Source organism: Apteryx mantelli, chromosome Z, assembly GCF_036417845.1.
Source record: "Apteryx mantelli isolate bAptMan1 chromosome Z, bAptMan1.hap1, whole genome shotgun sequence".
NCBI classification, from domain to species: Eukaryota; Metazoa; Chordata; class Aves; order Apterygiformes; family Apterygidae; genus Apteryx; species Apteryx mantelli.
In genome coordinates, this window is record NC_090020.1 from 61,124,797 (window position 1) to 61,147,206 (window position 22,410).

Genomic DNA, 22,410 nt, shown 5'->3' on the forward strand with positions numbered 1-22,410 from the left:
GAAGTGATGATGAAACTATCATCCAGAAAGCTAAACCACAACAGCACTACTTAGTCAGCATCAAAGGACCTGGTGGCAGGTAGAGTTCTCTGAATATCTTCTCCATGTCATGAAAACATCTGCAGCACAACCATGAGTTACTAGGAAAAGCCAGGTTAGCAGTGAAGAGGACTGACCTGAAATGACAAAGCTTAGCATCTTCAGTCGCACCACATAACCGAAATGTGGATAGCAGGTCAAAACAAGTAACACACAGGCTACAGAGAGGGTCGAAATGGACAGAAAACTGCATACAGTTGAGGTGGTACAGCTGTTGATCTCAGCGCTACATCAGTATATATGGCTGTGAATTTCCTCTTTGCTTCAAAAGCCCTGGTTTATGCACAGGTAGGAGATAATTTAACCTTAGTTTATAACAGAAATACGAAGCAAAGGTTTGAATAATTGTTGAGCTAGGTGACAGTTTGCCACAATACTCTCTTCAATCACTGTTTTATGAATGGGTCATTCTGAAAATAGGCAAAAGTGCTTTTGTTAATTTACTAACAAAAATGCAACTGCATATCAGAAAATTAAAACTGGGGGACAAACACTGGCTACTTTCACAAGAACAATTTGCTGATGCATATTTAGCATCCTACCTTATTAATATTTACTTTAAATAGATCATTTATATGTATTACTAGTGATGATTATCAGTTCTTTACCAAAACAAGAGAGAGCTCGCTCCTGCTCATAGCACTACTTTATTGGCATCTTAACAGAAATATTTGAGAATAGGACAGTAAGTGGGAACAATGTTCTTAACAAATGAGTTCAGGCTTACAAGCATTTTCAGAAAGCAAACACCATTTTGCTGTACCTCGTGTATTTTACATTTATACAACACAAACTCTCTGAACTGTGCACCTCGTTGTAGATATTGCTGGACCTCTCTGCCATTTTAACTCACTTTACCGGCAGTGCGATTTCCCTTGAACTTTATTATCCGGTATTTGTCCACTACAACAGGGAAAAATGAAGGGGAAGAAAGGGAGGGGGGGAAGGGAGAAGAGAGGGAAGTACTAGGATAAAACAAATGGGAAATAAATTAAAGAGTGCAGATAACTGACAGTAAAATATATGTTCTTTGGTTAGCAAGCAGAGAAAAAGGAAAGGACTTGCATACATGATAGATACACACTAGCATTCTAAAGCAGAAGACAAGAATGTCAAGAGTGTATTCTTCCCCCACTGCCAGATGGAAGGGCTATTATTATAAATGAAAGGCAGCAGTAGAGGATGCCAGGCACTTTTGTTGTGTGCCAGATTCTGAAGTCCAGATGTAAGCAGGTTACCCCTGGGACAGGACAGGCTTCAGCTCCCGCAGCAGCACAGAACCAATCACGGTTTTCTCAGTGTTTATGATGAGCTGTGCTGTAGAGCTCTCCTTCAGCTCCACTGTGACTAGCACCAGTGACCCACTGTGCAGAGTCTTAGCTGCAAACCTGGAGGGGGAAGGGGAAAAAAAAAAAAATCACTGAGGATCGTAAGGTCAAAGACTACTAATACTTCTTTCTGCAAAAGTTAAAGGAGCTCAAATATTAGAAAATGCCTCCAGTTTCATTAATCCATTTCAGGGGATATATCGTAACCCCTCCCATCAATTCTTCAGAAAGAGAATTTGTTTAGCATTGTGCAAATATTTCAGTATCTAAAGACAAAAAGGTGTAATGCAAAATTGTGTATTTAACTTGAACAATAAAATCTATTTAAATCAAATTATTATTTAAATTCTGATTCTTCAGTTCATCTGCAATACTCAAAAATTATTTCAGTACACACTGGCAACTTGAATTCAGTTGTATGGTGAATTCCAAGGATAATCTTCATTATTTGGTACCCCAAAGAAAATGCAACTATGCCAAATGTATTAAAATACTTCCAAAAAGCCAAATTATTATACTTTCAGAAAAATGCATCTTCCTGCCATCTCATGAATTAATTCAACTTTAAAATATTCAAACTTATAAACGTCCAACATGATAAAATGAAATGATGGTAACAGCTCAGTCTTCTGAAGACACCAAATCATTCTGTCTGTGAACTTACGTCCAGAATATTAACCATAATTTTATGACTAAGTGCTTCTAAATATTTTATGATTAAATATTAGAAAGCCATACAAAACAACCCAAAACCTCCCCAGATAAACAAAAGTTAGGACTAACGCACCACTACTAAATTCCAAGACATGGAGAATCCACTAATTACATGGAATTAAAAGCAAAACTAGCCTTTTAAGCCCTACAATTGACTGAAAAGCCATTTTAGGCACAATGAACTTCTGTCAATCCTGTTAATTCATTCTGCATGCACAGCCAGGCCCCCGAGACAGGAAGGAAGAGGATGGCAACAGCCCAGGCTCCCGTGCTCCACAAGGAGCACACCATGCTCGCTTTTTTTTTTTTCTTTTTTTTTTGGTTACTTGACGACAACAAAGTTGCTGCACATGGGCTTTTGAAAACACTAACAAGTGCAGAGCAGGTCTGCGACCCAGGCTGACCCCACTTTGCAGGCCAATCTCCTCTTCCCCGGCTGAACGACACGTGTCTGAATCCGAGCCATCTGCCTCAATTTGCGCAACATCTTCAGCCACAATAGGCCCCCGTTAGCCCTGACAACGGCTCACAATACATAAAAATAAAACGGCAGGGCTGACAGCACGCTGCCGGCTATTCAAGAGCAAACCAACTGGTCAGTGTCTCATGTCTGACAATTAGCGCGGCCTCGCCAAGCGCCTGCCCGGGCCCTTGGGGATCTGTTTAATTACCATCAACATAAAGGAGGGAGTTTATCAGGAGATACTCAAAAAACTTCACTCCAGACTTAATTAAAATATTAGCCACTTAAGCAGGAAGCAGGTTCTCTTTAAACGAGAAGTAATTTCTGTCTTTTTTCTTTTTAAACTAAGCATATCAAAATCTCATAACACATTATACTAATTAAGGAAACATGGGGCACTTCTCTAATGTCACCCATCACAGGTCAATCTATTTCTTTTGTCCAGATTATAGATACATTCAAAGACCTCTCCCTTTAACAGGAAATTCTAAGCCAACATTACTACTATGAAAAATAACTACTTAGCTAGTTGCATCAATGATTTTGTCTATTTGCACCGCAATGTAAAAGATCGCTATTTCTCTGGTTGATTTTGACGAGGATAATTATATAAACAATACTCTTATTAGTCACTTTATTTACTTAACAGTTGTGTCTTGGGACAACAGAGAAGCAGATTACGTCTGAGCATGCACATAAAAAGGTTGGTGGTTGGCGCTCCTGCTGTGTTTCATAGCCCCAAGGCTTGATTATACCCTCTTTTATTAAAAACTGAAAGTGATACAAAGTCAGTTTTCCGATAAAGCCAAGGCAGCCTAAAGCATCAGAGATCAGTTTTGCTCTGATATTTTTACATGTGTATTTACAAAATCACATAGGGGATCAAGATTACTCTGAATAAAATACTTGGAATCAATAAATGCAAATTTGTACATGTTTTGCAAGATGCAAAGGTCTGATACGCAGATAATTTTACACAAAGTGTTAGTGTGCATAACTAACATTGGCTGATGGATTTATTTTAGTGGTCACCAGCCTGGAATTACTTCATGAAAAAAAGAATTGCAACAGAATGAGATGACTTATTTCACCATTTTAAAAAAAGATGTATAGAAGAACAACACAATGTGTTTACCACTGACTTTGAACTCTGGAACCCAAAATTTGTTCCCTAAAATAGGGAAGATAGTTTAGTCTCCAAAAAGAGTTATAACACAAACATGTTTGTACAGTCTCTGAAACTAAATATAGTCATTAAAGGATGAAGCAAGTGACTTTGGGTTAGTGATCAGTAAAACCGATTTGCTAATTATTAGATGTTTTAAAAACACTATCACTGAATGATTTGGGTAATTGGTCCTTAGACTAAGCCCAAGTTATTGTGTGGTATATGCTATATTTATCATAAGCCAAACTGGATTTTACAAAATGTGTGTTCTGCTCAACTAAGTATTTAGATCAGAAAGCCATTCAAAATCTTTCAGCAGCAAAAATTAATCACTCTATATATTTATGCTTTGTGAGAAGCTGTGGAACACCTTTCTTTCCAAGAGGTCATTAATTGTTTTTACTTTTTCTGAAAGCTGATACTGCCTCAAAGATAAGAATTTGAATACTAAAACCTTGAAAAAAATATTTTAAAGAAAAAAAAGATCAGACCTCATATTCTGACTCAAAAAGCCTTGGAAACCACTCTGTGGCATGTTAAAATCTAACTTGTAAATTGGTTGTTTTGTAGGTCCAAAATATAGGTTTTGTCCTTTGAACAACTCTTAACATAAGATGTTATTTATTACCATGTTATTTATTACCATGTTATTTATTACCATGTTATTTATTACCATTCTGTTGCCACAAAGGATACATGAGTGAATATGAAAAAAAATGATAAAATGAGAAATGGTAAATGAGAATATCATTCAGAAAACAAAACCAAGTATTTACTAATAATTTCAAGATGTCCATTTCAGCTATACTGCAGTTATTTGCTAGTTTTCTTTCTGATAACATTACCTGTAAAACTGCTTTCATATCATTAAAAACATTCAGAAAGGTCTACAGCTGTTAATGTTTTCCCCATTTATAAAAAAATTATGAGATTAAATCAAAATATAAAAATGTGAAATGTATATGCATATTCTGAGTTTTTCCAAGTGATTTTTTTCTTTAAAAACGTTAATTATTCTGTGGGAAAGGGACATGAACAAAAGAGGAAGAGTTCACGCATTTACATAAACATAGTATCTGTCAGTAGGTAAGAGAATGTGCATCAGTTTCTAAATCAACATCAAGGAAGTCTGATATATTTTCAGAAAGTTTTCCAGTCTTTCAACAGTTAAAAAAACAAGTAGATATTCTTGGTCACTTTCCATAATAACATTTGTTAATACTTGCCATATAAATATTTGAGTTACAGCTGTTCAGAATTCCTAACAAGAGGAAAAACTGGCATGTCAGAGCCTACAAGGGGACAGCATTTCCCAAATGCTGCCTTTGTCAGAGTGACTACCCTACCTAGGGGCTAAGAGTTATTTTCCTTTTATTTGCAGACAGATGATAGCTACAATATACAGTAGAGGCATTTTAAAATGGAGGAAAGGTAATAAAAATTCTAGGCCAGGGAATAAAGAGTAACAAAACAGTCACTCTAAAAATCTGGTCCTGAAAATTCAACTTTTGAAAAAGTAGATTTACAGCTGAACACTCACTATCAGGACATTTGTTCACAGCAAAGCAGGGTTTGTTATGCATAATTCAACAGCACTAACGCACGCTCTTTCCTGTCGGGCACTCTTCCTCGTCTCTGATTTTTCTATTTTAAGTTCAATTTTCTCCTTTCTTATCAGAAAGGGTTACAATGGCCCAAGGAAATGAAAACTTTTTTTTTTTTTTTAAAGCTCTCATATATGAAGCCTTCAATTACTGCCTGCTGAAGCAGACAGAATCCTATTAGTAAGAAAGACGATCACAAGATGCAATGCCCTGCCCTAGCTGTAGAAAAATAATTAGTCCAAAGTTGACAAATGTGTAATCCAAGTTATGCAATGAATATATGCTAAGGAAAAAAAAACCCCTCTGAATTAGTCTCCAATTTGTAAATATAAGAATGAACAACTACGAAGTACATTCCAGTGTATCAGCTGGGCAACAAAAACATTTATAGTTTCAGTACTCTGAATCTCTAACTTACTCTGATAAATTCTATCTATGTACAGGTTTGACTTTGTAACAAACAACTGATCTCAAAATTGTCTAAATTACTAATTCCTTGTGTCATTCCTCTGCATAAGCCTTAGAATATGAAAAAGTACTTGGAACGGCATTACTATATATTAGTTCTGACATGGGGATACAGTAAGTTTAATACTAAAACAAAAGCAATAATATACTCAAAAAAGATTTTTTCTTCTTAACCTCATGATTTTTACTTCTCAGAAAAAAAAACTTATTTAACATTGTTTATTAAACATAAAATTTGATTAACATTTACATTAAAAATGGCATTCAAATAATTTGACATTGTTTTCTTTCTTTCCCAGAACATTTCATGATATTTTAAACTTTTTTTTAAACAAATTATTCAAGATGCCTAATTCATTAGCATAATTAACTTATTTTCAATATTAACTATTTGGGGGTTTAATTAAAACCATACAAAAATAGATTACACTCAAATCTGCACCCCATTTTTATTGTTTTGAAGTTTTTTTTGCCAAAATAGATTTTTTTGAGTTTATCTTTGGTTGCCAGTGACCATTTGCACTGTATCTAAAAAAATAAATGTGGAAATGCAAATGAGTCCTCAGAACTTATTGTCCAATTCACAGGACTAGTCCACGCGTTCAGAAAGATGCTGCATGAACTTTTTTTTTTTAAATCTTTCCAAATATTTACTTTTAGTTCACTAAACTTCATCATTTTTACCCATAGGTATTTATACCTCCTTCCCAAAACTTCAATAAGCTAAGAACTTGAACCAAAATATTTGCTCCTCACCTAGAAAATTAAAATTGTAATGTCTAATCTATTTTTTTCTCTTCTATTCTATTCATTTTATTTTCCCTAATCAGGTATTTAATATGATAACCATTTTGAGAATTACATGCATTCACTTTTTAAAACAGGTTATAAATTTTCATTTGAAAAAACTTATTTAATTCCAAGAAAATAATTCGCCTTACAGAAATATATTAAAATATAAAGCTTGCTCAGAGGTCTTTCAAATCAAGGATATTCTTCTGTTTGGTTAGTTTCTTAAATGTTAAATGGTTGCTGTTTAAACAACTGACTCAGAAGATTCCTGTTTGTTTTTCAAATAAAATGCTCCAAGTATTTTTCACTTTAAAGCATTCGGATACAAAAGCAGTGCTGTCCTCTAGTGGACAGCAAACAAGCTTGGCTAGAACAATCTATTTTGATTAACCTTGTATCCCAAATAACTCACTCTTGTACACCTTTAGAAAATTAAATGTGAACTTAATATTAAAGTTATTTTTAAACTCTATAATCTACATACAAGCTCCTTAAATACAATAACATATTTCAAATGTTCAAATGCCTTAAAATGATGTTACAGAAAGGCATTCTCTTGATCAAATATTTTATACCAGTTAATCAAAACCTTCATATGCTAATAATACATGAAAAATGTACTAGCACCTACAGTGGCCAGCTGTTAGCAGTGAGAAAAATCTCAATTATTGGAACATTAGGATTTGGTTAAGAAATTTACATTATATATATATATATATATATATATATATCACAAGCTGAGTACATTCATATTTTAAAAAATGTAGTTTTGTTTTTACGTAGGAATAAAAATATTTACCTAAGAATAATGACTAACCAGAAAGACTCTTAGTACTGGCTGACAAAAGAAAAGCAAATGGTTAGCCTAGCTGGGTCATTAACAGCCTGAACTTTTTTTTGTTTTTTTATCTAAAATTATTTTTATCACAAATCAAGAAAGTGCTAAGAGTTTACATCTTCTAGCTTTGGGAAGGCGAAGGCTGAAAGGCCTGTGGCCAGGGCCATCCTGCTCCATTTAGAATTCTGTCTCCTACAGGTAAAGGCTAATAGAGAAATTGTTTTGCCTAGGGTATTTAGCTTTCTAATTAATTCCTACTAGAGAAATTAGGAAGCAAAAGCAAGGCTGCATGCCTATTACAAGTTTATTTACTTGGCTACCCATTGCAGCTCCCTAGAAAAAGGTGACTGGGCCCCACAGCTAAGAAACCATGGAAGCAGAACAGTCCACGTAACTGCTTCAGGGCAGCTGCTGCCAGAGGTGGAGTTCCCTTCATTTCAGCTCTCAGGCCAATTGCTTAGTAAAAACCTTAGAAAAGATTTCTGCGGGCACGCAGTGCAGAACAGGTCTTTAAGAAAGTATCCCTGGATCTACAGGACCTCTTTGTCAACTAATGAAAACATATATTTGGATTCCAATGGGATAATTATAAACAATTTATACTTCTTATCAATTTCTACACTGGCTTATCCTTAATAAACAGGTGATATCCCCTCCTTTCTGACGTGCTGGAAGTAACTTTAGTTGTTAGTTATGGTAAGCTGATGGGACCTGATCATCAACTTTCTGCCTGAGAATTCTTCCAAATTTAGTACAAATTGGAAGGTGATACGAGCAGAGAAATCTTCCCTTTCAAATGATCTTCCATACATACGTACATGCACAATCACACACCTTTTCTCCCCAAATTAAGTGTTGCTGGATTAAAAAGATGTGGGGAGGAAAACTGATTACTAAGCACACCATTCTCCGATAATCAAAATTGTCTGCAAACAAAACCCTCTTTCCTTTGAGGATCAGTCTGCCAATATACCATAAATGGGATATGACAGGTTGCAAAATGATAAAGAGGGGTGAATGCAACCAGACTGTCAGGCTGATGCACAGGGGGCATCAAAAAGCAACTTCAGTTTGAAAAGCATCTGAAGAACAAGTGTTGATCCTTGGATTTCTGTGCGTAGGGTGTGTGTGGTTTCTTCTTTTTTCTTTTTTTTTTCTTTTTTTTTTTTTTTAACTTGCATTTTATGCAAGTTTCTATCATGGATCTTGTTGCTGTTATGTTCTTCAGGATTTCAGTGCCCATCTGTTGCAATGTGCTTACCGTCTCCTGTTACATGATTCCCACAGTCTGTTTTCGACTGAGCAAAACGATAACGGCAGGCCCATGAAAGACAGGTGGAAAATATTTTCCATCTTGTGAAACATTTGCTTATCCCCAGAATCCCACAGGCCCTGGGTAGCCCAAACAACAAAGCATTGCACAGTGCAGGCTCTGAACAAACTGGGGTAACCAGATGGCGTGGTCAAGTGTCACTAAAAATACAGGTCCCAGAAGCAGCACAGCCACTGTGTGCAGTGCTGTGCTTGAGCTAGTTAGACCTGCCCCAGCAACAAGAAGTGCCCTTCTGCCCTTCTTGTTTAAAAGCTAGCTTGTCTGCTGCTTGCTCGGGTGTTTACCTTGTCAACATGCTAAGAGATTAGAAGCCTCTTTCTACAAGTTTAAGTTTTGGTGATCAATAGAAAGAAGAGATGGCTATTAGAATGACCATTTTAATGGTGGCAAAGGAGAAAGATACTGAACTGACTACTTCAAAAGGTGAAATAGCAGTCCTGAAGCAGATTAAGGCTTCAGTTTTGAAAACAAAGAAACTGAGGTCTGATTTTCTCTAAAACTTGATATCATCCCTTTCTGTGTTGTTGTTGAAATTATAAATTTTACCATCTCAAAATAGAGGACTTAAATGAATGCTGTCATGTGTCTCAGAGTGCTGGCCAATGGTTAGGGCCATCCTGACGAACTGCAGAATAAAGATATGTAGATGACACCATGGTGACTGTTTATTTCTAGCCCAGCTATTTCCTGCTATTAATTGTGGAGTCCTTCTAAAATATAAGAACAGCAATGGACTAGTTCAAAAGACTGGTAACCTAGTTGAGGCTAAGTGAAATCTCTTCTTCATAACCTTTCTGTTGGGTTCAGACTTTTATCTCACTCACTGTCTGGGCAGCAAAAACTGTGGAAAAGGTGCTTAAAACACACCATTTTGTAGCACCTCGGTCATTGGGGGAACTACTACACCGCAGTACAATGCATACTGCTTATGAAATGTTTCAGCGAGTGAAAGGCAAAGAGACTGGGAGTTCAAGGAGGCCTGATCTGCCATTCCATTACGTCCTGATATATTCTGATATCAATGCAATTACACAAACATAAACATCAAAGTGAAAGAGTAAAGAATCAAATCCAGTTCACAATCTCAGCTCTGAATGGACTTTTCTGCTGTATGCTATTGCCAACACATTAAAGAGACTTTTGCAACATTTTGAAGGTAGCAGAAAGAAGTGTTTTCTGTCTGCATTTTCCATGAATCTTTCTAAGCCAATTTACCTTGAGATGCCTTTTCCTTATGCAAAGGGCCTTGAACAACAGTAGACAGTATTTTGACACTTATGAGAGGATCATGATATCCTCATTTACCATTCAAGTCTTTCCAACATTAAGTAAAGTCTGCAACTAGACTTTTTATTCTATCACCTCTGTTTTCTTCTGCTATATTCGAAGTGAAGAAAATGAAGATTATCTATCCTGGTGGGATGTTATGGAGCTGAAAAGGAATAAGGCATGAAGAAGCCTGAGGAACTTTTAGAATATTCATCTGATAGGAAAAACCGACACATCTCAATAGTAAAGCTAGCCTGAAGAAAGTCTCTGAATAAAGAAGGCTGATGCTGACAAACAAATTATCGAAAATTTGAGTTGAGTACCATCTTCATCTCGTCGTATATTGAAATAGAACAGAACAGCCTAGAATTTACTTTTGGTGTATGAAGCAGTGAATGTTATTGCCCAAATGGAGGTAGGGAGCTGAAACAATGGTCTGTAAAAGCAGCAACTTTGAGGGATTAAATATCCTCAATTACATATCCTCTTATCATGTAAAAGGAAAAATTCTTGCTAGACTCCACCCCCGCCTTCCAACAACAAACATCAGACATACATTCAACTGAGAAGTACTTCTTGGTCCCTAAACAAGGTTATTAACTGATCAAATCCCTGTAGGAATACACATTTTGCTTGAATACTTTGCTTTCAATCTCTTTGTTTTTTGATATTCAAATGGTGGCCATGGATGTGGTCTGAATCACAAGACAAACTTGGGGCCTCAGCTGATTCTTCCTAAAGTCACATGGGCAACATCCAGGTGCTCCTCAACCCACTTCCACCCTTCATCTCTTAAAATACTTTTAACAAACAATAGCACTCAGAATATGGAAAGAGCTAGCTATGCTTTAAGACCTCTGCAACAATAACTATAGTCACTCTTGTGAAATATTTTAAGGATCTGAAGTTTTTACTGCAATTTTTACATTTAAGGAGAAATGATATTTCCTTCTCCAAAAAATTCTCTCTTTAAATGCATTCCACATTTTTGAATATGGTCTTTAAAACTGAAATAATGCTTCCCCTTAATAACAAAAGCAAGAGAGAGAGATACAAAATAGTTAAATCTTATGAAGAATATGAGAGTGCAGCATATGCAGCTTTACAAGGCCCAGAGACCTAATAGCTTGTGTAAACTCATCTTAGGTGCAGGTAACTACACCTAAGGGGAGTAAAATAGTACAGCAAATTTATTTTGCAGATATATGAATGTAAAAATGCACATTTGTGTTCTTGTATTTATTGTCTACTGAGTTCAAAATTTTTGCATCTATCACTTAAATTGAATAAAATAGATCAGAAAATAGAATGTAAAATAGAATTAGTTGTATTATCTGACATGTTGTTCTACACTCAATAGCAGTTGAATTATTACATTCCATGTAGATATAAATTCAGTAGCCATATGATAGAGAGAAAAAAATGCATGCAAGAAAGTGTCACTACACTGTGATATGGACTGACATACAGCTGATGTATTTGACAGGTTTACAGTTATTTCATTTTCATTTGTGAGAGCATGCTATTCTGTTTATGTTTGTTTCAAGTATTTATTTTCAAATCTTCATTATATTTGCCCTAACGTTTTTATCTGGAGCAAAATGCAATCCTAATAGGGTAATCAATTTAAGGACCAGTAATTGGGTCCCACCAATATGACATGTTAAAACATCTTTGTTGTGAATGTAAATATGCTTAGACTGAAAAAAAAAAAAACAAACCAAGAAACATGCACCTGTTCATGCTCATTAGATATGCCTGTATTAAATTATACAATTTCATTTTGAATGAATATATTTCATTATCAGGCAATATAAATTTCCTGGTATTAGCAGTCATTAAGTAGTAATACTCAAGTTGGGAATGACCAACTGAAAGGTTAATATAATTCATGCTGCACAGTGCAGAACAACAATATCAGTTTAAAAACAGTATTTCTTTTCCTGTGTAAAGGTGTATGTACTAAGCACTTCCAAGAAATGAACTCAAGTAGTCCTCACTGAATAGCATGAAAAGCACTGACAAGTTCTTCCATATAATTTTTTCCCCAAATACCACTTGCAATAAAACAAACAATACAAATGGCAATACTATGGAATAAAAAAAAAAAATCAAAATTTCATTTTTATCATATTTTAATAGAATTCATAACTGCTTTGTCAAGGTAAAAGTGGTTGTTTATTTTATCATCCTGAAATAGTGTTCATGTGTTATAAAAAAAAACCAAGGCACACTTCTTGCATCCATGAAATTTTGCAAGAAGAGGTTCCATTGTTTTTTACTCTTATGACAGAGTTGATTTAATCCAAAAATACATACATTATATAATGTATATACATCTATATAAATATAAAATATACATTCGTTCAGTCGCTTGTTTTAGAGATTTGAGAAGGTCCTCAAATACTCATTTATCTAAATCTAGGATCAACTTTAATGACAATATAGCACTATTCAAAAGACAAACATGTTCATCACAACATCAATCAGCTAATGTTCCCATTCCTGTTCTCAGTAAAAAGTAGGTGCAACCACAACTACACAGTATCTATGAACTCTAATTACTTATGGTGAAGCAAGTTGAGCAGGGGGGTTGGACTAGATGATCTCCAGAGGTCCCTTCCAACCTCAACCATTCTGTGATTCTGTGAAGTGAAAGGCTATTTTTTAAATGCCCATTACTACTGGGCATTTTTGCTAGGCCATTTAAGTTATTATAAAACATATTTTTGCACAATGGACATTAAAAATGCAAACTATTCTGTAACTGCTATGGCAGACGGAATACATTCAATTTTGAACCAAAAAACTTAGACAAAACCTGAGATGTCAGGATGCTCCAGAGCTTGCTGAATACTTCAGTCCTACCAGAGAACATGCCTTCAACCAATGTCTGTAAAGGAGTGCACAAAACAGCAAGTACCTCTTCAATTTAAATACAGTCGGTCATAGACTCTCTTTTATGGAAAACTTCCTTTTTCAGAAGGGCAAAGAAACCAAGATCAAATGAGAAACTTGACTACAACCATGCAACCTGTGGCTGAGCTAGGAACTGAGCTTTTATTTTAGGCAGCCTTTTTGAGATTGTCACAAAACAATCCATCCCTACGCACTAAGTCTCATGTGATGTGTAGGGTAAAAATGGAGAATACCTGTATACTGCAGACACTTTAGTCTATTCTTGATTGACACTCTCACCTAGTCTTTAAACTGATGTTGAGAATGCAGGCTGTAGAGATCCCACAGGGAGGCAACAAATGAGGACTCTTTCACGGAGGAGCAGGTGTCAATAGTGACAATCATTTCAGTGCAATCGCACTAGCAGTATCATGTTTTCATGATGAAACAGAATTTTATCATTGACCGTATCAAATGCATAGGAAAATCCAGCTGGGTTAATGTTAATGCAATGCAATACAAATGCCCAGCAATGCAAAAAAGGTCAAATCCAAAGGAAGAGAAATATCAGGTTATCAGTTCTGTGTAAGCTACATGATTCTCACCATTCCAAACAGCTATCTCAGTCAGCAAAAGTTCTAAGAGAAACATAGTTCTTCACTTTCAGAAGAGATACTTTACTCTTATTTGAGTATTAAGAATTTTGGGAGCTCATTCCTACTCTGGAATAGTTGTAATAGATGCTAGGGAAGAGGTATTTCTTTACTGATTTTATGACCACATTAACAGTTTGCAACAATGTCTTGCTGTTGTTATCTGAGTCTACTCAGTTTTCCACTCATGGCATTTTTCCTGTTGGTTCCTGGCAAAAGTGAGAAGCCTTACACATTCATGGGACTAGATATTTTGAGACAACCACAATAAAAGCTGTCATTAACCAACAGTCATTTTGATTCAACTGACATTCTATACCACAGCCTTTGGGTGAAATGGATTGATCTACAAGAAACATCTGGAATTAGATAGGGCCAATGACTTTCTTGGCTGACCACAATTATTTTTTCCTTACACATAAATAGAAAGGAGAAGAAAATGTTCAACTTAAAAACCTTAAAAATGTTCTACTTCATCCAACTAAAAAAATCAGGTGCTAGGTTTAACTAGTTGGATATCACAGGTCAAAAAGTCATGTGGAAAAAAACAAGCTTCCTCTCACAGATGATAAACCAGATTAGGTCCACTCACTCACTTTTGGAAACAGAAACAGAAGTCAAAAAAACACCCGGAAGCTGCTGAAAGTATTATGCTTTGAAAAGGCACTTTATCTTTTCCATTTGAAACAAAACTAGAAAAGGACAACTCTCCCTAACAGTGTACAGTAACATCTAGATACTTGATGGGCTAAATAAATTTAAATAAAGAGCTGAGTAGTACTTAGGCTCAAGTTAACGCCTAGTTAGGATTTTATGTTACAGTGTAAACTGGGCACCTTATCTGTTAAAGGTATGGATAATAAAATTTTCCCTAATACTATAGAATATAAATGAATTTTGAACTAATTGAAATTAATATTAAAGGATGGTCCCACTGAAAATGACATGTAATCTTACCTGTGTATGTTATCTTGACCAGAAGGGACTACACCCAGGTTTGCTGCCTTCACTACTCTCTCAATTATTACAAGACTAGTAGAGTTCTGTGGAGCAACAGCTATCGTAGCAGATGTCTCATTCATTCCTGTCAGCATCCCTGAAATAAAAAGTATTTCATTATGAATATTTTAAGATCTGTTTGCTTATTAAGCATAAAACAAAAGACTTCTAAACCAAAAAAGCGTTTACATTAAAAGTTAAATCATTTCTCAAGAAAACAATTTTATAAGAAATTAGTTACATTTGTTTAACATATTATTTGCCTTATTAAAATAAATAATACTAATAACTGAACAATTATATGTGTGATACTAATGCAACTGAGAAAACAAGTTTTTTTTTCCCCCGCAAAAACCATAATCTGGAAGAAGAATGTAAGCACAGAAGTGAAATATTAAGTAAGATTGATTTTGAGGAGACCAGCTTAAATAAGATCAAATACAAAGACACCTTCTAATCTTTCAATCATAAAACGACAGTAATTAATTATAATTTTGTATCCAATTGCTAAAAATAATCTTCAAATTCAGATAGTAGTCATCAGTTCAATTTAGTTCATGAAGATAAAGTCATCACATTAGAAACTGAGAAATTCAGTTAGTATCCATCTCTTTAAAATGTCATGATAAACTATTTGATTAAAATAATTTGAACACCGCTACAAAATGGAACAGAAATGTCAAGACTATATCCAAACATATGACTGACAAAGAAAAAAGTTAAGAAAGAAATACCGTTCAAGAACATTGTAACAAAGAAAACACCTTTCCTTCCTATCACCATCCCTTGTTTAGGAGAATGATTTGCAGGACATTCATGTTGATTAAAACCTAAGCAACAGTAACTACAATTTAACATTGTGTGCCTATTTTCACATTATGTTCATAATCTAAGAACATAGATAAACAATGGAAGCTAGTACTTCAGGCAAAAATATCGAGCAACTGAAACCCACAATAATATTAACAAATGAAAACAACGTAAAACTCTCAAAAGGCTAGTATTTTAGGGGTATATATACAGTTCTAATCCATAGCAAAGAGCACTAAAATGCTTAATATAGCAATCAAAAAAGTAAACCGAACATTTTAATGCACTAGAATCTGCATTAGCTGCTGCCACAAAAAAGGAACATCAAAGTAAAAATAGAAAAGCTCATGAGTAAATAATGGGATATTTTTGAACACGATCTACTCTTGAAGAGAACAAAAATAAATATACAAGTTCTGTAAAAATCAGCTTTATCTTGGGAATAGTACACTCTGTTTCGAATTGTTTAACTTCACTATTAGGCAAAAGCTTTAAAACCTCCATATGCAGACCAAAACTGCTTTTAAGCAGAGCACGGGGACTGACATAACACTGCTGAGAGATGTGTGTACTCATTTAGGATTTAAACCTTCTCCATTAAGCTCTATTGAAGAGCAAATGCTGAATAAATGAATGCAACTATGTTTATGTTAAAAGCCTGTTTCCCGCAGCATGTAATTAAAGGAAATGTTGTACAAAGCCAGTACTTTTGTCAAGCTCCTGTAAATGGAAAGATGGATAGCACTCAGAGAAGTGAATGCATTGCTTCATATTTAACCTTAACACTCTTGTCATTAATGGTTTGTCTAACTTGCTCTATAAAAGACAAGGTACTGCTCCATTGAAGTAAAATTAAAAAAATCAACTAAACCATGCTTTTCAGAACAGAAGATTCATTATCGTCGACTAATGTATTGGCATAAAGCAAAGTAACATCCTATCAAGTAAGGCACACATTCAATCTGCCTTTCCACCCCCCCTTTATTTTTAACTCATGCTGTTTTATTGTTATAGGCAATTTGTACCACTCAGCATGACAGTGTAAACTGAATCAAGATTAATTTACATGCAAAAGAACACTTAGGAGAGCAGCATGGTAAGCAAATGTATTGTCTCGATTGCTGAGGTGGAAAAGAACCTGGAAAGAAAAAAGGGTACTCTAATTAAGGGGCATCAAATATGATTGCTTATGGTATTCAAGGGCCAGAAAATAGTAAATGTCTGACCATTTAAAGAATTAGCATCTTGCTTGTTAGGAAGACAAGTTGGATGCATAAATCTTAATAAAATTAAGTAAACAATTTGTTTACTTAACCATTTTTTTTAATTAACATAATTAAGGTATACTCTTTTTTAAGAAAATGACAAAATTATTTAAAAACATGTCTGTAGGAAAAAACAAAGCATTATACTTACAGTAGTTTTAACTGGCTATTAAAAAAAGACCTTTATAAAAACTGATTAATCTCCAGTTATAAGAATCACATGCCACCTTTAATACTACATAAAACACTGGAACAGAAGAAAACTCTAGTCAGAGCACAGATTAGCAATTAATCTGGGTTAATTAGCTAATACAACAAAACAACTGTACATAGTTTGAGTAATAAAAGGAAAGGAAATTGGAAAAAATTATACTGGTAGATAACAAGATACATTAGCTACCAGATTAAACAGAACTCAGTCCTACTTGCAATCAAGTCAAGCAGAGTTTTGCCACTGATCGTTAAAAACAGCAGGACGAGTAAAAATTTGGATACAAATACCCCAGTGATACACTCCTTGCTCACGCAGAACTCCTGCTAAGGGAACGGGACTTTTCCTGAGGCTGTGATGTAAAATAAGCTACGGAATACTGAGGCCTGAAGATCAGCAGAAATATTTAACCAGACAGGTAAAGATAGTTTGGCAATACCACTTTTATCCACTCTTTCCAAATTATCACCTGTAACATCGACATGAACCCAGCTGCTGCTCTCAGGAATTACCTCAGCAGAGGATTCTCCAGGTGGGAACTGAAGGTAAGGTAACGGGGGGTAGCAAGGCTAAACGCATCAGGCACAGCAGATGGATAAATACAGCTTTCCAGGTTCCAGTGCTACCGCTAGATAACCTTCGCAGCCATGAGTATTCAATAACCTCTCCGTTTCCCTCTCCTTATGCCATCAGGAAGAAAATGGAAATACACAAATGTACCAGACAGTGCAAAGCAGTGCAGGGTAATTGAGGAAAGACGTGCAGCAATGAATTGTCTTCTGCATATCAGTATAATACTGGGTATTTCACCTTTAGCATTCTTATTAGATTACACATGCAATTTAGATGTAAAAATCCTTAAAACCCATACATATTCTCATTCTCCCCAATATAATGTTGCCTTTCCAATACTGTGCTCACTCCTTCACTATTTTTACCTATTTGTTTAGATAGCAAATAAAATAAAGTATCTCCAGCTACAAGACTTGAAACATCTTATGTCCAAAAACAAAAAAGGGGGGAGAAAAAAAAAAAAGAAAGAAAAAAGAAAAACCATGACAAATGAAAAAACAAGTTACATAAATCACATTCATTTGGAGAATACAGACAAACCAAAGTCAAACACAGAATAGAACAATACACACTAACTTCTAAATTGCCCTGCATTTTATTATTATAATTTGGAATTTTCTTTTAGCAAGATAACACAATAATTGTCTGCAAATACTAGTTGTTCCTAAATCTCTGTAATAAATACTTATGTAAAATTTAGAACTGAGACCCCTATTACCAAGAATATTCTGAAACAGCTGATATCTATAATAAAAAAGATGCAATAGAAAAGGTTTTTAAACCTGTGGTAAATTTGCCAGCATCAAGTCCTGCATCAAAGAATGAATTCAGGAAGACAGAGAGCGCAATACTGAAATGCCAAGAGACCTTCATGGATTTACAAATACTTCATATAAACAAATTTTCAAATAGCTTTATTCAGAGTAGCCTTTCTGCTCTATTAAACATAGCAAACAGCTGCCAGATTTATTCAGACAAATAATCAACAACCATAGAAGTAAAATGGCAGAAGAAAAAGGAATTTTGGCAACAACTCCACAGAGGACCCAGCTATTCTCCAAGTACACTTCTTCTGTGTGCTCGTGGTTCTATACGGCCAGTCAGGAGGAAAAAACCCTCAGTCACAGCAAAATATACAAAAACTCTATCAAAATATCATGAAGCAAGCAAATATAAAAACGTGGGGGAGGAAGCACAATAACCTTCTTTCCTTTCATTATAACCTCAGCTACAATTTTTAGAAGGGAACAGTTTAAAATAAATGTGCCACAGCCTCATTCAATCACTCACCTTGGTTTGCTGAGCAGGTATAAAGCAGAGAGGCAGGCTTAAGCCAGCAAAGGGTAAGAACAGCAAATAAGTATCAATTGGTTAAGAAAACAAAGCACAATCCTAACTTTTCACTGCCATAATAAACTTTAACTGAAAATGATCTAGATAATATTTAAACTACTTTCTTAGTCATTCAAAAATATAAAAGTAAGAAATGTTCAAAAGCAATCATTAATAATACGTAGCATTACTCATTAGTGTTCTTGACTGCTTGATGGATATACTGAGTTTGAGCTTTACACAGCAATGAGACGGAATCCCATGGGCATATTCTCATCTCAATGTGAAGACATTTACACGTGTAAATCCCCATACCTTGAGATAGATGAGTAAACACTATTGCATTTGAATGCATCCAAAATGCAATCATTTATATTTTAGAATATTCAAGAATCACATCCAAATTAAGGATAGCAGTGTGGATTGTTCCACTTAACACACGGGTAAAGCTAACTACAATTTTCTCTGGTTATTCTGCATAAAATATTCAAGTTACTAAATGCTCCTATGGGGGGTTGTGTTTGGACTATAATCAAACTTATCTTCCTTAAAGACACAACATTAGAAGAATGTCTGCTGAGGTATATGCAAGATGTCACCTTTCTAAAGCTTATTCCAGCAAGAATATTCTTTTTTAGATGCAGAAATGTTTTAAAGGAGAAAGGTTAAAATAAACTTATTAAGTAGTTGAAGAAAAAGTACACTAATAGTATTTCAGAGTAGTCTTGGAATAAGGGCTAGTAAAACACATTATATCAATGTATATTTGGTTTATTTCATGGAGCTGGGGTTCCAGCGTTCTGCCTTACTGCCAATATGAAGCACATTAATGCTTCATGACAGGAAGCCAAAACTCTTTAAGCTAAAAGATTGTTTAAGGATATGAGGTGGGCTTTCCGTTTTTAAAGGCATACTAAAAAAAAAGTCAAATACCACTGCATGACCTTTTAAAGGTATTTTTAAATCGAACCATCAGTATCAGACAATACTAACAGAGAATAACACCAAGAGCCACACTAGAAGCACTTTCTGAACACTTGGAAGTTGAAAGAAGCACAACCCTCTTCTCATCCAAATACATTTACTGAAGCTGCTGAAATAATATTTCTTACCTTGCTCCTTCTTAAAGTCCTTCTCTGACATAGTGACAGGTAAAAGCAGTTCTCCAACAGGGGGCTGAATGTTAACGTTGAAATGATCATCCCTTGTGCTGGGGAAAGAGAAGTTGCAGAGAATTGACCAAATGCTTTGAGATACATTATTATATACATATCAGCTCCAAATTTACTGTGAAATCTATAAACAGTGTAAAACCTACCTGCCTCATTTCTACCCTGTAAATCCAAAAGTCTGCTAATTTTTTACATCACTGTAGGTGTTCCATGCTTCTTCTCCAGCATAAATATGGCACCAATATAGTGTACACACTTTTGTATTTCTGAAAATGTTACTTTTACTCACATTAATGCTTATTTGTAATCTATGAAGCATCAAACTCAAACTAAATGTGTGCAAAAGATAAATTAATATGGATTTTACAATTCTTTTAAAAGAACTGTTATTTACAAATTCAGTCATCAGCAACAGATGTCTCAAGAAACAGGACTAAGCCTAGCAAATTTACAGTTCAGAAAAAAAAGGATAATTATTGTCTGAAAAACAAAATTAAAACAATAAATTCAGGAGTCAAGAAAATAATGTTTGATCACTTCAGTTTTTGCAAACTTTAACTTTTGACACATTTAAGCCCACAAACACACTCGCACACACCTCATATTGGTTGATTTAAAAGTATGCTGGAAAATCTTAGATTTTGAGGCAGCTTTCATAATGGTAGAGTTAAACAAACAAACAAACAGACAAAAAAAACCTACCAATAGTAGAATACTACTATCACATGCTATAGATTCCTCCTTAAGAAATAAATCCCATACCATCAACTTGCTCTCCCTAACCATTCCATTCACTAAGTTTCTCATTACCTGGTCTTGGAGTTCTCCTGGTCTACAGAAACTCAAGACACATTGGATTCTGCTATGTTTGATTGACTAACTACAGTTTACAGAATTAGGCTCACAATTCAGGATCAGTATATACAATCAGAGTCTTCTTACAGCTGTGAGGCATGAGGAATTCTTAGAAAAGAACACCTTTTATTTTGCAGATGTACCAAATAATCAATACATATTGATTGCTGATATGCCTCAGATATCGTACTTAAATATAATGATAAAATCATTAGAATGGGAAATAAATTTGATTAACATCCATGGTATTTAAATTAAGCTCAAACATTTGTTACTGATTTTTAATAACTGACTTTAAAATTCTGCAATAAATTGTCTGATGGAAGAAACAGCATTAGATGATTAATACAGAAGATATATTTGTTGTCTTCCTAATGATACAAGATAAACCACCTGAAAACAGGAAAGAAAGCATTTTATCTTTCTATTACTTACAATTTTCGTACTTACCACAGTTACCTAATTTCACAAGCAAATGTTTAGCAATTCATATATTCTTACTTTCAACATTTGACGTGCTATAACTGTGCTTATAGATGCAATGTCAAATACAGACATTTCAGATATAATTCAGGAGGAATGTTGTCTTTGTTGAAAATTTTCATTTCATAAACATACAGTGAAATAATTCCTTGAAACGTAGCTAGTATTCACATTACAAAGAATCATTTATGGAGTGCCACCTTTTAAAATTAGCTTAGCTTACAAATCCTCGTATGTTTTCCCCCATACTACTTTAAATACCATACATCTCTAAAGTCAGTAACATGCTACAAGGGCAGGGATTGGTTGATTGTCTGGCAGAATTAAGTGCACTGTAAAATAAGAGTCATACTTTTCTTTAATATTTTTTGCAAAACCAGTCAAGAATTCCAACAGCTTAAGAGCAGAAGGAAGGCTCTGTAATCACCTGTCTCACAACTTTTTGCTGTTTACATATACCGTTTGGACTATACTGAACTTAAAACTTTTAACGATAACTTCACACCAATGTTAGCCAAGATGTGCAAGAAATAATTCAGTATAAAACTGATTAACACTTTTGTGTGCAATGATTCACAACCTACATTGACTGGACATGCCATGTACACATAAACCTGACTTAAAACATCAATGATCAGAGTGTTTTGAAATGCCTATAGCAATCTTTTCACAATAAGAAGGAATAAAAGCATCAGAATACCTTGGGCTTTAAATAGTCCTAACTGTGCTTGAGGACCACTCGCCAGCACTGCCATAATAAGCATTCCATCCCCTAGCGATTAAAAAGCTAATAGGTATTCCTTGGAAAGCTATGACCTTTTCACAGGCTACAGGTACAACTTCTGATTGCTTGTTATTCTTCAAAAAACATCTAGCTCTTGATTTTGTTACAGCCAGCATCTGGTTTACTTTGCATTACCTTTTTTAATTTCAGTGTACTTCTGTAGGCGTATTTTTCAGGCAGAGAAAATTATCCTCCCTTTTATAATTCTCTTTGTCACACACATTACAGAACAAATATACAGATTTTGTTTATTGATCTGCATCTATTTGATTAGGTCTTTATAGTAGAGAATCATTAAT

The 22,410-nt window shown here is 34.8% G+C and overlaps 1 protein-coding gene across 4 annotated transcripts in view; it reads right to left on the bottom strand.

The window, feature by feature from the left end:
• Window positions 1-727: 727 nt before the first annotated feature.
• AP3B1 (adaptor related protein complex 3 subunit beta 1) overlaps window positions 728-22,410 on the bottom strand; it is a 159,085-nt gene continuing 137,402 nt past the window's right edge. For 2 of the 4 annotated variants that reach the window (XM_067316248.1, XM_067316245.1), the window contains 3 exons: window positions 19,930-20,027; window positions 14,585-14,723; window positions 728-1,487 (listed from right to left, as the gene is read on the bottom strand). In XM_067316248.1, the coding sequence (XP_067172349.1) occupies window positions 1,334-1,487; window positions 14,585-14,723; window positions 19,930-20,027 (391 nt within the window). In that variant the 3' untranslated portion in view covers window positions 728-1,333. Of the gene's footprint in view, window positions 1,488-12,458; window positions 12,722-12,897; window positions 12,970-14,584; window positions 14,724-19,929; window positions 20,028-22,410 lie in introns of those variants that run through there. The other 2 variants (XM_067316246.1, XM_067316247.1) reach the window with 2 other exon arrangements.